Here is a 14,350-nt window from a genome sequence, read left to right as displayed (position 1 = left end):
TATTTTGCCAAAGTGCTTTATTGGAAATATGTCAGGAAATATATTTCCATATTTTAAGCTAAACATGTTTAGTCAGTGCACACTTATTTAGTTATGACATCAAATGACTGCATAGAGTTATAAATTGCACTTCAGAGCATCGGGCAATTTAAGGAGCGCTGTAGCGTCCACAAAAGAGAATGCTTCGGGTTGGTTTGTGTTGAATGAAAAAGAGGAAGGGGTGGTCTGCCACAAAGCGCTCTTTTCGGGGAGGAGTGAGACAACACGTCAGCATGCCGGTCGCGGTGGCTGCAGCTGCTTCAGTGCCTTCCTCATTCACTTCTACAAAAGACTTATGCACCACCTCGGAGAGCACCAGGTCATCGCAAGGAGACATGTGTGAAAAATCACACTTGCCCTTGTCAAAGGCATCTACCATGCCCATGCTGATGAGCAGCTCGTTCATGTCATAGGTTTTCTCCAGTTTGAATCGCGGCAAAGACACCTGCACCTGCACAGTGTCCATCATATCAGGCCGTGTCCACTCCATGAAGTTGTCATAAGTGAGCTGGCGCTCAAGCTGATTTTATATAAAAAAAATAATAAAACAATTAAATAATACATTAATACTAATATATATATATATATATATATATATATATATATATATATATATATATATAAATAAACACACACACTATAAAAAATTTCATTTTATACATAAATTAAGTGGATTTATCATTCACCTTCTCAAGGCCAGTAGTGTTATCTTCAATCTCATCAGGTAGCATAATTAGCATGCTGAGCTCCATGCCCTTATATGGCATTTCAAGAATCTTGCACCGCAGATCAGGAATGAAGGCCAGGGGAAACTCTGCCTCCTGATTCATCATCTGCACTGGTTTAGTTTCTTTCTGCATGTAAAACATATTAAAATACATTATTAAGCATTAATGTAAAGGGGGGGGGGGGGGGGGGGGACAAAAATTCACAATTCACAAACATGCATGACAGATCACCACCGTTTCCACAAGGGGATCATGCTGTGATTTTTAACTGGAGAGTTTTTACCTCCACTACAGAGAAAACCTTATTCATGTACGCAAGTTACAGTGCTACTTTTTTATCTTTAGGGTTTTTTTTGTTTGGTTGTTTTTGTTTTTTACTTTTTTTAATGCCTATATTTTGTTAGATATCAGTGCAATTTCTCACAAAGCAAAATAGGAGAGGTTCAAAAATGGCAATAAGCAAGAGCAGACAAAAGAGGATGTGGTGCAAAGGAGAAGGGAGGAAAGACAAGATTCATGTAATTATATTATTAGGTAAAGATTTTTTAGATTTTTGGTTTAACATTTTTTCTAAAAAAACCTGAAGTAGATATATCTATATTTAGTTTGGCGGCTGTTGATCAGGTGGTAGAGCGGGTTGTCCACTAATAGTAGGGTTGGTGGTTCAATTCCCAGGCCACGTGACTCCACATGCCGAAGTGTCCTTGGGAAAGACACTGAACCCCAAGTTGCTCCCAATGGCAAATTAGCGCCTTGCAAGGCAGCTCTGCTACCATTGGTGTGTGAGTGTGTGTGTGTGTGTGAATTGGTGAATGAGACACAGTGCAAAGCGCTTTGGATAAAATCGCTATATACAGTGAGGGAAAAAAGTATTTGATCCCCTGCTGATTTTGTACGTTTGCCCACTGACAAAGAAATTATCACTCTATAATTTTAATGGTAGATTTATTTGAACAGTGGGAGACAGAATAACAACAGAAAAATCGAGAAAAACGCATGTCAAAAATGTTATAAATTGATTTGCATTTTAATGAGGGAAATAAGTATTTGACCCCTCTGCAAAACATGACTTAATATTTGCTGGCAAGACCCTTGTTGGCAATCACAGAGGTCAGACGTTTCTTGTAGTTGGCCACCAGGTTTGCACACATCTCAGGAGGGGTTTTGTCCCACTCCTCTTTGCAGATCTTCTCCAAATCATTAAGGTTTCGAGGCTGATTTTTGGCCACTCGAACCTTCAGCTCCCTCCACAGATTTTCTATGGGATTAAGGTCTGGAGACTGGCTAGGCCACTCCAGGACCTTAATGTGCTTCTTCTTGAGCCACTCCTTTGTTGCCTTGGCTGTGTGTTTTGGGTCACTGTCATGCTGGAATACCCATCCACGACCCATTTTCAATGCCCTGGCTGAGGGAAGGAGGTTCTCACCCAAGATTTGAAGGTACATGGCCCCGTCCATCGTCCCTTTGATGGCTGAGGGAGATTGACAGTTCTTTTGTGTTTCTTCCATTTGCGAATAATCGCACCAACTGTTGTCACATTCTCACCAAGCTGCTTGGTAATGGTCTTGTAGCCCATTCCAGACTTGTGTAGGTCTACAATCTTGTCCCTGACATCCTTGGAGAGCTCTTTGGTCTTGGCCATGGTGGAGAGTTTGGAATCTGATTGATTGATTGCTTCTGTGGACAGGTGTCTTTTATACAGGTAACAAACTGATATTAGGAGCACTCCCTTTAAGAGTGTGCTCCTAATCTCAGCTCGTTACCTGTATAAAAGACACCTGGGAGCCAGAAATCTTTCTGATTGAGAGGGGGTCAAATACTTATTTCCCCTCATTAAAATGCAAATCAATTTATAACATTTTTGACATGCGTTTTTCTGGATTTTCTTGTTGTTATTCTGTCTCTCACTGTTCAAATACAACTACCATTAAAATTATAGACTGATCATTTCTTTGTCAGTGGGCAAACATACAAAATCAGCAGGGGATCAAATACTTCTTTCCCTCACTGTAAATGCACCATTTACCATTTAGTTTCTTGGCCACAAGATATCAGTGCAATTTCTCACAAAACACAATAGACAGGGCAGGAGTGCACAAAAGAAGACAGGAGTGCACAAAAGAAGACAGGAGTGCACAGGGGAGGACAGGAAGGAGGAGAGGAAAGGGTAAGAGACTGCATTTTTTTTGTAACTGCATGGCACCCACCTTGTTCAGCTTGAAAGGACGCTCCTGTGTTGTTTCGACCTTAAACTGCTCCTCCCAGCTGCCCTTGAAGTAGATGGCATTCACCAAGACAAGTCTGGTCGAATTATCAACAGCTCCTTTTTCCAACAAGTTCTTGATCTTATCTATTGTGAGAATTTCAATTCACAAAAACATATTGTTAAGCAGACACAACATTCATATAGAACCACTGCACAGAAAGAAAACATTTCTTCATGCAGTTAAGTAGAACATAATAATAATAATAATAATAATAATAATAATAATAATAATAATAATAATAATAAAGTAGTATCCTAGTACTGAGGGAGTACACAAAAATAATATAAGTGAAAATCAGCAAGATCACAGGGGAACAATCTACAAAGTGGGTTTGAATTATAGCTAAACTAGATCTGTGGGAGGTAAACATGGATAGAAAAAGTTCATCAGCTTAAGAAGCATGCTGATAATAAAATACGCACAATTTATTGTCAGTGTTTCACTAAAGTCACAAGAGCCCTCTATACAGTGCTGAAATAAAATATTTGTATTTGATTTCTTCTGTTTTTGTGTAGATCTCGTACTAAACTGTTTCAGAAATTAAAATAAAATCTAAGATAAAACAAAGGCAACCTGAGTAAACACAAAATACCGTTTTTAAATGATAAATATTATTTATTGAAGCAAAAAGAGTTATCCAATACCAACTGGGCCTGTGTGAAAATGTATTCGCCCCCATAGTTACTAATTCACCAAATCAATGAAGCTGCATTCATAATGGGGTTCAGCTGCACGAGACACAACCAGACCTGATTACTGCAAATCCTGTTCCATCACATCTACACTTAAATAGAACTTTCTCAACAGCATAGCAACTTTTGCAGGTGCTTAGACAGTCTCAGACAAAGCACACAGCACATAAAAATAAGTCACAAAAATAAGCCTTTTCAAGGTATAGAACATACATGTATCAGCTATAATAAAGGATGGCAATTGATCAGCTTATTCAAAGAGGTAATTAAGTGAATACATTCATCATAGATATTTGATAGCAGTTCATAAAATAAGAGAGTACATGATACAGGAGTTAAAGGTTTTACCCAGTAACACACTACGCCAAAGTTGAATGAAATTCCAGAAAGGAGAATGAGGAGGAAAGTGATTGAAAGACATCAGTCTGGGAAGGGTTACAAAGCTATTTCAAAGGCACTAGGATTCCAAAGGACCACAGTGAGAGCCGTGATCTCCAAATGGAAAAACTCGGCACGCTAGTGAACTTTCCCAAAAGTGGTTGACCTTCCAAATTTCCTCCAAGAGCACAGCAAAGACCCATCCAGGAAGTCACTCAAGAGCCAAGGACAACACAAAGGACCTACAGGCCTCTCTTGTATCAATAAAGGTCACTGTTCATGACTCCACTATCAGAAAGACATTGGGCAAAAATAACATCCATGGAAGAGTGGCGAGGTGAAAACCACAGTTAACCCACAAGAACATCAAGTTGCATCTGAATTTTGAACACACCTTGATGATCCTCAAACCTTTTGGGAGAATGTTCTGTGGACTGATGAGTTTAAAGTGGAACTGTTTGGAAGACGGGGGTCCCGTTTCATCTGGAGTAAACCAAATTTTCAGAATTCCACAAAAAGAACATCATACCTACTGTCACGTCTCATGACGGAGCGGAAGATAAGGCGGATGCAATCGCAGTTCGAACGAGAGTTATATTTAAAGAAAGACAGGCAGACAAATCCAAATCGTAATCCAAAACATGCAAGGTCAGACGATCGGCAAACAGGCATTAACTTGGGCAAGGCAGAGATCAAGGTCGTGGCACGGAAAACAGGGTCGATAAACAAAACATGAAACGTGGCATACAGCAAGGGACCGATAGCGGAGAAACCAGTAAACTAAACTAACGAGCCTAAACATGAAACTGACTATGACTATGGAACGCATTAAACACATCTACTCTATTCTAGTCTAATATTCCGCATTAAGTGTTGCGAGGCATGCGGTATATATGCTGCATGTGCTGTATATATGCTGCTGAGGGTAATCCAGACACACGTGACATGACAACCAATAACAGGACGGGGAGGAGACATGACATAAACAATAACAAAAGCACATGTTGAAATGTCACTGCTGTCAACATTGGAAAAGCAGGTGCTCGCGCATTCGTGCTTAAAGCATGCTGCTTCAAGGGGGAATCATGACAGAACCCCCACCCCAAAGGCACCTCTCTCGGAGTGCCCCGAGACATCCAACTTCTTTGACGGCCCCGGCCCCCTGGGCAGAATGTCCCAAGCAGAGCCAGGCCACCGCACGGTGTTCTTGGCAGAGCAGGGAAACAAAGCGCTGTACTCAGTAGAGCAGGGAAGCAGGGCGACATCCTCGTTGGAGCATGAAAGCGGCGCGACATCCCCGGCTGAACAGGTAGGCAGAGCGACAACCACAGCCGGGCAGACAGGCTGAGCGAAGTCCTCGATGGAGCATGAAGGCAGAGCGACGTCCTTGGCGGAGCACTAAAGCAGAGCGACGTCCTCGGCTGAACAGGGAAACAGAGGGCTGTACTCAGCAGAGCAGGGAAGCAGGGCGACGTCCTTGTCGGAGCATGAAAGCGGAGCGACGTCCCTGGCTGAACAGGTAGGCAGAGCAACAACCACAGCTGGGCAGACAGGCTGAGCGACATCCTCGGCAGAGCAGGGAAGCAGAGCGACGTCCTCGGCTGAACAGGGAAACAGAGCGTTGTACTCAGGAGTGCAGGAAAGCGAAGCGAAGTCCCCTGTAAGGCCAGGGAGAGGAGCGTGGGTCTCCGTGAGGCCAGGGAGAGGAGCGTAGCTCACCTCGAAGCAGGAGGGGGAAACGATGTTCGCCATGGAGCAGGAAGGCTGAGCGACGACCTCAGCCGAGCAGGGAGGCTGAGCGACGACCTCAGCTGAACAGGGAGGCTGAATGACGACCACAGCTGAACAGGGAGGCTGAGCGACGACCCCAGCTGAACAGGGAGGCTGAGCGACGTCCACAGCTGAGAAGGGAGGCTGAGCGACATCCACAGCTGAACAGGGAGGCTGAGCGACGTCCAAAGCTGAACAGGGAGGCTGAGCGACGTCCAAAGCTGAACAGGGAGGCTGAGCGACGTCCACAGCTGAACAGGGAGGCTGAGCGACGACCTCAGCTGAACAGGTAGTCTGAGCGATGACCTCAGCTGAACAGGAATGCTGAGCGACGTCCACAGCTGAACAGGAAGGTTGCAGCTCTGGAGTTGAAATCTCCTTGTAGATCTCAGGCTGGGGCTCTGAGGTCACCAGGTGAACCCTGGGCATGGGCAGAACTTGGGCAGCCGTGGGTTGCGCAGGACTTGGGTTGTTGGTTCGGTAGTCTTGGGCGTGGGCTGAACTTGGGCGACCGGGTCGGTAGACTTGGGCGTGGGCTGAACTTGGTCAGCAGGTTTGGACTTGAGCATGACTTGGTTAGCAGGCTTGGACATGAGCATGACTTGGTTAGCAGGCTTGGACATGAGCATGACTTGGTCAAGTGGGTCAGCAGGCTTGGACTTGAACAGAACTTGGTCAGCAGGTTTGGACTTGAGCATGACTTGGTTAGCAGGCTTGGACATGAGCATGACTCGGTCAACTGGGTCAGGAGGCTTGAACCTGAGCATGACTTGATCAGCAGGCTTGGACATGAGCATGACTTGGTCAACTAGGTCAGCAGGCTTGGACGTGAACAGAACTTGGTTAACAGGCTTGGGTGTGCGCAGAGCTTGGTTGTTCGTGTTAACATCAACTTGGTGGTTCATCCGCTCATACTGCATATGGAATGGAAGATCAGCACTGTTCACCACATTAACTCCCTTCAACAGCTCATCCAAGTTGTAGCTCTGCCCTGGTTCTCCAAACTCCCTCAGAAACAGGTCCGAGAACTGCCTACTGTTCTCCAGTACCCGGGGTCTCATGGCTGCTACTCGCTGTGCCCACTTGCGAGCTGGCCCAAAAATTCTGGACATCATGAACTTAAGCCATTGTTTCTCCCTTGGCGTCGGGTCAAACAGGCTTAAGAAGTAACTCTGGCAGTCAATCATAAAATAGTCCAGATAACCAAAGAAGCCATCATACCAATCGAGAAGGTCTATGAAAGTCCACTGCGAAAACTGCATAGAATCCAAGGCAGGGATGATTGGCGTGGATTTCCGGGTTTTGCGTTCTCTTCATTCTCGTGCTGCATCCATTGCGTGGCGGAATATTCTGTCACGTCTCGTGACGGAGCGGAAGATAAGGCGGATGCAATCGCAGTTCAAACGAGAGTTTTATTTAAAGAAAGACAGGCAGACAAATCCAAATCGTAATCCAAAACGTAATCCAAAATATGCAAGGTCAGACGATCGGCAAACAGGCATTAACTTGGGCTAGGCAGAGATCAAGGTCGTGGTACGGAAAACAGGGTCGATAAACAAAACATGAAACGTGGCATACGGCGAGGGACTGGTAGTGGAGAAACCAGTAAACTAAACTAACGAGCCTAAACATGGAACTGACTATGACTATGACTATGACTATGGAACGCATTAAACACATCTACTCTATTCTAGTCTAATATTCCGCATTAAGTGTTGCGAGGCATGCGGTATATATGCTGACATGATTACCCTCGCAACTGCTAACAGCTGAGGGTAATCCAGACACACGTGACATGACAACCAATAACAGGACGGGGAGGAGACATGACATAAACAATAACAAAAGCACATGTTGAAATGTCACTGCTGTCAACACTGGAAAAGCAGGTGCTCGCGCATTCGCGCTTAAAGCACGCTGCTTCAAGGAGGAATCATGACACCTACGGTCAAGCATGGTGGAGGTAGTGTGATGGTGTTGGGATGCTTTACTGCTTCAGGTTCTGGGCAACTTGCAATAATTGAGGGAAACATGAATTCTGCTCTCTACCAGAAAATCGTAGAGTAGAATGTCCTCTCTTCAGTCCGTAAATTGAAACTCAAGTGCAAATGGATTATGGAGCAAGACAATTATCCAAAGCGTAGGAGTAAATCCTGGTCAAAATTACATGAAAGACTGATCTCCTGTTATCAGAAGCGTTTGGTTGCAGTTATTGCTGTTAAAGGTGGCATAACCAGATTTTAAGTTTAAGGGGGCAATTAGTTTTTCACATGGGTGATAGGTGTTGGATTTTTTTTTTTTTTTTTTGGCATCAATAAATTTTTTTTAAAAAATAAATAAAAACTATTGTGTGTTTTCTCAGGTTGCCTTTTTTAATGTTGTATTTCATTTGAAGATCTAAAACTGTTTAGTATGAGATACACAAAAACAGAAGAAATCAGGATGGGGCAAATACTTTTTCACAGCGCTGTATGGCATTGCTCCAATAACAATATCATGGCTCAACTTATCAGCAACGGATTTTCTGAAGATTAAAGCTAACTGCTATCCGACTTTGTGACATTCCTACCTTGGGAATGTTTGATGCAGTGAAATTACATTCAAGGATTTTACAATCTGTTAATCAAACTATTTTACTTCCCATGGAAGTGTAAATACTACATGAATACATTTTAGATGGAAATTTCAAAAACATGTTTAAGTACTAACCTTTTGTTTGCTTCTCCACCCAGTTATTAATATTGACCCGTGCAGATTCTGCATTTGCTTTAAAGTCAACAGTTTCCAGCTCAGCATGGTAGTGTGTTTTTGTCTCCTTCAGAAATTTCTGTTTTTTTTTGTTTGTTTGTTTTTTATTTAAAAAAAAGAAAAAAAAGAAAATCAGTTAAAAACAATGAAATACAGGAAGATCAACAATTACTGGAGAATAAATGCAACAGAGTTGAACGTCAACAGAGCCCAAGAGGGGCAGACTCAAGTCCGAGTCCTTAATGGCCGAGTCCAAGTCGAGTCCAGAAAGTAATTAAACTGAAAAAAGATTTGAAATTGCAATTATAAACTCAACACTGAGCTGTTAAATTAATATTTTTACCTTCACAACCCAATGGCATAATACATAAACATAACAAAAAATACCACTATTACATCTTGCCATTGCCATTTAATATTTTTATTTCATGTCAGCACTCCAAATAGTTTCCTATAAAAAATGGTTTCAATGAAAAAAGGGATATAGAGGTGTATGTAGAACTTATTATATTACAAGTGTGTGAAAATACAATAATAAAACAGTTTCATTTGTATCACACTATATTGTATCCTGCAGTTCGAGTTGATGTTTCAATTATTTGATGCGTCTCATGAGGCAGACTCGACTGTACTCAGAAAACTTCCGAAGTGTCCGAGTCCGTGTCAAGTTCAACTACAGATTTACCCGAGTGCATGACAAGTGCAAGTCTGTGCATAATTGGACCAGAGTCCGGGATCGAGTACCCCAACCGTACATTATTAACATATTTCAGATTTATTTAATCATTTGACACGGTTTTTATCCAGATAGAATTACAACCTTGTATACACACATGTCTTTAGAGCAGTGGTCACCAACCTTGATCCTGGAGATCTACATTCCTGAAGACTTGCCTCATTATACTAATAGACAGACAATAATATCAACTAACAAATGTTATATATGTGGGTCTGTACGCCGCCCTTCCCCGGGCTAATTCCTCACTGTGTGTGTGTGTGTGTGTGTGTGTGTGTGTGTGTGTGTGTGTGTGTGTGTGTGTGTGTAACACTATTGTTTTGTTGTCGGGTTGTTATTAGCACAGATCTATATCATGATACATAGTGTGTATGGTAGAAAGGTTATTTTGCACATCTTTGTATCCACAAATCTTACCTCCACAAATTTGTAGGTCTGCTCTGCATAAAGCCTATTGGCCGTGCTGAGGGCATACGGAGCTCCTGCTTTGTTCAGTTCGGCCATCAGCTTGTTGAAGCTGACGTGGACGTTGTCCTTGGCTTTGTTGTGGTGCAGAACCTAGGTAATATGGATGGAGATATAATCAAAGGTTTTTTTATTTGTTTTTTTTTAAATAGCAGGAAATCTTTGTGGTAAATGAAGATTACCTCCATCCTGAGAGAATTTTAGATTCACGTAACAAATCATGAATAAAAGAGTAGAAACAAGTGACAACTGTGGTTCATATGTCATACTTTTTAATATGTAAGCTGTGTAGTACAAATGCACAAAAAGAAGGGCAGCACTGGTCCCAGTTATCCACCACCAAGGAGAAGCACCTATATGTATGCCATTAACCACCATCACCAATGTTATTGCCAAATAATGCCTTTTCCCCATGGATGTTAGTGCCTCCACTGAGTATTTGCATCCAATAACCTTTGGTAAAGCCGATGGTAACTGGACCTTCTGAGCTTGCTGTGCCTGTTGGACTGCTACTGGTTGAACAGACTTAGGCTTCACTGGTTTGTTGAAGCACAAGACCTACAGTAACATATTAATCATCAGAATTGCAAAATCTTTTTTAACTACATACACAAGTTGTTTGCGTGAACATTAGTAAAAATTTGTGCGTGCCTGCATGGTCATATACTTAGTATATAAATGTGGACTTAAAAATCATGAAACAGGATTTTACCATGTTTATTATAATATACAGATCCATTGCACAGAACAAACTGTTCATACAGGAATTAAAGGGACACACTTTCCCCTACACCCTACTCATGTTTCAGGATGATCTAAGCTTTGCATAAGTGGCCTTGCCTAAACAAGCACAAAAATGCCTTTATATTAAGAAGGACTGCAAATAAGGAGTGCCTGATAAAACATAATTTATCAACTACTACACTGTACTGTATATTGTCCTCGTGACAAACCAGGCCCAGAGTAATTAGCGAGATTTGCATTTCTCTCGACAACCCTTGATGATGTTATTGTGCAATTCCAGTGAAGTGAATCACACTCCCTAAACAAAAGGTCACATATCCTTTGATCTGACAGGGAGATTTTGTAACAATTCCAATCTCGGCTAAATACAATGTGATGGACTCTAGGCAATCTAAGCTTGTGCATCTGAGTGTATCTAAAGACAGGTATCTTGGCAGTAAAACAATGTGGAAATCCATGAGGCTACAAAGATCTTTGAACAGACACAAAGCTTTTTAATTTAGATCTAGTTCACATGCTGTGGATGGTTTGTAATGGATGACTATGCTGAAATTAAACTATGCTAGTTAGTTCCATTCAGTATCAGCATACTCAACGTTAAAACACTCACTTCGGCTAACAGCACAATGGTTTTGGGATTGGATTTTACATTCACAGGCTACTCATTGGATTGATCCTGTGTGAACAGTCACAAATCTCCAAGTATGCAAACTAACAGGTTTGATTCATGATATACTGCCAAAAGACATCATGTAAGAAAGACACCACAGTTAAGCTGTGATAGAAAAAACCAGGACTCTACATTCTCCACTCCAATGATGAACTGGTTCTTCACCTATTTTTCTAACCAAGCATGTTTCGACCTTTATTTACTCCATGATTATTAACATTTATTGTCTTATGTGTATTAATATAACTATTATGATTTTGCATGATTATTATTTTTGTTCTGACCTCAGACATCTGAGTTGCTGTGTTGCCTGCAGCTCCGAGAGACACCATGGCCAGCGCAGAAGAGATGCTGAGAGGAGAGTAGAAGACATTCCCGGTTTTGTTGCCTTCCTTGATCTTGGTGAATAGGTGAAGTGCAAAATTGGTGTTTGCCACTGAAAGAGACTCCATTTTGCAAAATCTGAAGGAGAAATATATTTTTTTTAAATAGCAAATTGGCAAAGAAAGCCCTGGATGTAAAAAGAAATTAATAATAAATAATAATAAAAAAAGCAGTTAAAATATTAGACTAAAAACATAATACACTGCATTTTTGATAGATGCGAGGGGTTTTTTCCCCACGTTTTTCTCCCCACATTTTTCTCCCCACATATTCCCATGTTGATTTTGCTGTGGCTTTTTTGTTGTTGTTGTTGTTGTTGTTATTATTATTATTATTATTATTATTATTATTATTATTATTATTATTATCATCAGATGCAATTTTCAGAGGTTTTTTTTTAATACTTTTGTGTGGTAAACCACGTGAATTGACATGAAATTGTCTTTCACAGTAAGGTTTATTGGTAAATTAGACCTTTTAGCTGTACTCATGTTCGATGCACTTGACCCAGGCTGTAGCCCTGAAGATTTTTCCTTCAGTCCCGAATAATTATCCACTTGGAGTGGTTTGTTACTACATAACTGAAGGTGAAAAGAAGACGGCGGTGTCGTAATTTTATATCTTCAATGAACGGAAGCGAGACCAATCAGACAGGGCTCACAGGAAAATACATGGAAACACTCGTGTCTTATTGGCTGCCAAACAATGACTCTCAGTGTCACTGTGAAGAAAAATGGATATACGCTGATTTCTTTTATTTTTAACCAGTAAAGGTGTTGAAACTGACACAGTAACATCCTCTGATGCTGAGCAGGAAAACAAGGGTGTGTAAATATGAGTTCCAGTTTACGTGAGCATGATATGAACAGAGCAGAAGGAAAGATAATGTACTTTGCATGGCACTATAGCAGCTAAACCCATACACTGATAGCTTAGCTGTGCCTCCCTGTGGCTAGCGACACCAAACTAGCCTAGTTAGAAAAGATTAATATTTTATCGGTCTGGTAATCCTACAAACACTAACAACACCCGAGGCAAGTTTTATGATAAATCCGACTTTTTCTGATCATGTCATACATTGACGAACGGTAAAATTACTGAAAGAACTATGAGTCTCACTTTGTAGTGTATTTTTGTAGGTTTTGAAAGTAAAGTAACACACACACACACACACACACACACACACACACACATCCATTATAACTTAATATTTTATTATCAACGTTTTAAACAGGACCCCATGGGGTATCAAATATACTCAAGTGCTCTTACAACCAACCCCGTTGTCCCTGCTCACTGTCCCTCTTCTCAGTTCCGCATGAGGACTGGTGTCCGCCTTTCTCTTCCGCGCCTGGGACAGACTCCAGTAGTTTACAGTGGGCTGTCTGCACCACGCCCCGTCACATAACCTCCATACTACTTTACTCCAAATTTACTCCATTAAAAAACAGCGACAAGGGCGTGCGCCTGACTAAGACAAAGCTCTTATCAGCTATTAAAACGTCATTCGAAAGTGAACTGAAATAGTTCTAAACATTCGCAGAAACTTTGTGAACTAAAAACCAACATCCGATGCTTCCTCCTAACTACTGCGTGTGCGATCGTCCTGACAAACAGCCGTCTTGTGACGCTTTAACTGCAACATTCTCATTACAATACTGCAGTACACTTACCTTAACTCCTGCACTGTTACACTGACCTGCTGTCTGAAATGCTGTGTTCCTCAAACTGTGTTCCTCAAACTGTGTGATTTTATATTTATATATATCATTTCCCAGCCCACCTCCCCTCTAAGTCCCACCTCCCCTCTAAGTCCCACCTCCCCTCTGAGTCCCACCTCATTGGAGGCAACTGATGGGAAGTTCAGATCATTTTACTGACTCTGTTCTTTGAATCTCATTCAGCAAAATGAACGAATCTTTTCTCGAGTCGTTTCGTTCCTTTCAGCAGAATCTAATTAAAATGTTACATGTTAAATTCCCAACACATCTAGTACTTAATAAATTATCAAATAAACTATAGGCTAATGCAACCAAGGCCGAATTATGAGAAACAGAGATGATTCATTAATAGCTTAGCTGGGTCTTGAGGCTATGCAGTCTGTTAGTTCACTTCACCTCACGTTTTGTCACGACCATTCCCCGGAAACAGAAATGATTAGTTCACACCTCAAGTCTTCGGGTTCGAGTCGTTCGTTCCTCCCGTTTCCGGTACGGCATGGTGCGTTGCCTATGCGGCGGTCACCGGAAGAACGAACGACTCGAACCCGAAGACTCGAGAGCTGAACTAATCATTTCTGTTTCCTATACAGAACCTATGGGGATGTTACAGCGCATGCCCAGTCAAAAGTGAACGAATCACTCTCTGAGACAACTCATTGTTCCCGAGTCATATTAAATATCGTTCAAAATGAACTTCACTAGATTGTAATGGCTTTCAACATGGCAGATTATGTGTAGAGTGCAATCTTGTAACTATCTACAGAAAGGGATATAAATAAAAGCTTAAATGTCTTTAAACTGTAGCGTTATTGTAGTTTTGATAAGGTGATGCGATACACCTTTAAATACAACACATTTACTGTATATGTTTACTTGTGGAATTCCAGCATGACTATCCCAGGTTTAGACTAGTGACAGCATGTATTTTTGTGTTTTGACACTTTAATTAGTATATCAGTATATCCTCACGAGCACTTTATTAGGAACACTGGTACACCTACTTATTCA

General features: G+C 41.5%; 1 protein-coding gene across 5 annotated transcripts; it reads right to left on the bottom strand.

The window, feature by feature from the left end:
* LOC108261526 (leukocyte elastase inhibitor) lies at positions 1-13,435 on the bottom strand. 5 transcript variants are annotated; one of them, XM_053675835.1, is made up of 8 exons: positions 13,295-13,435; positions 11,522-11,699; positions 10,277-10,381; positions 9,776-9,916; positions 8,584-8,701; positions 2,975-3,117; positions 726-893; positions 1-559 (listed from the first exon to the last, which is right to left on the bottom strand). In XM_053675835.1, exons 2-8 carry the CDS (start codon positions 11,687-11,689, stop codon positions 149-151), a joined length of 1,254 nt encoding a protein of 417 aa, XP_053531810.1. In that variant the 5' UTR covers positions 11,690-11,699; positions 13,295-13,435; the 3' UTR covers positions 1-148. The 5 variants fall into 5 exon arrangements, with proteins under 5 accessions (XP_053531810.1, XP_053531812.1, XP_053531811.1 ...); XM_053675837.1 differs by having other exon boundaries at positions 13,321-13,389; XM_053675836.1 differs by lacking the exon at positions 13,295-13,435 and adding an exon at positions 12,894-12,972.
* Positions 13,436-14,350: the final 915 nt, after the last annotated feature.

This window comes from Ictalurus punctatus, chromosome 25, assembly GCF_001660625.3.
Source record: "Ictalurus punctatus breed USDA103 chromosome 25, Coco_2.0, whole genome shotgun sequence".
NCBI lineage: Eukaryota > Metazoa > Chordata > Actinopteri > Siluriformes > Ictaluridae > Ictalurus > Ictalurus punctatus.
Note: the sequence above shows the minus strand (reverse complement) of the source record. Positions and strands in the feature narration are given on the sequence as shown.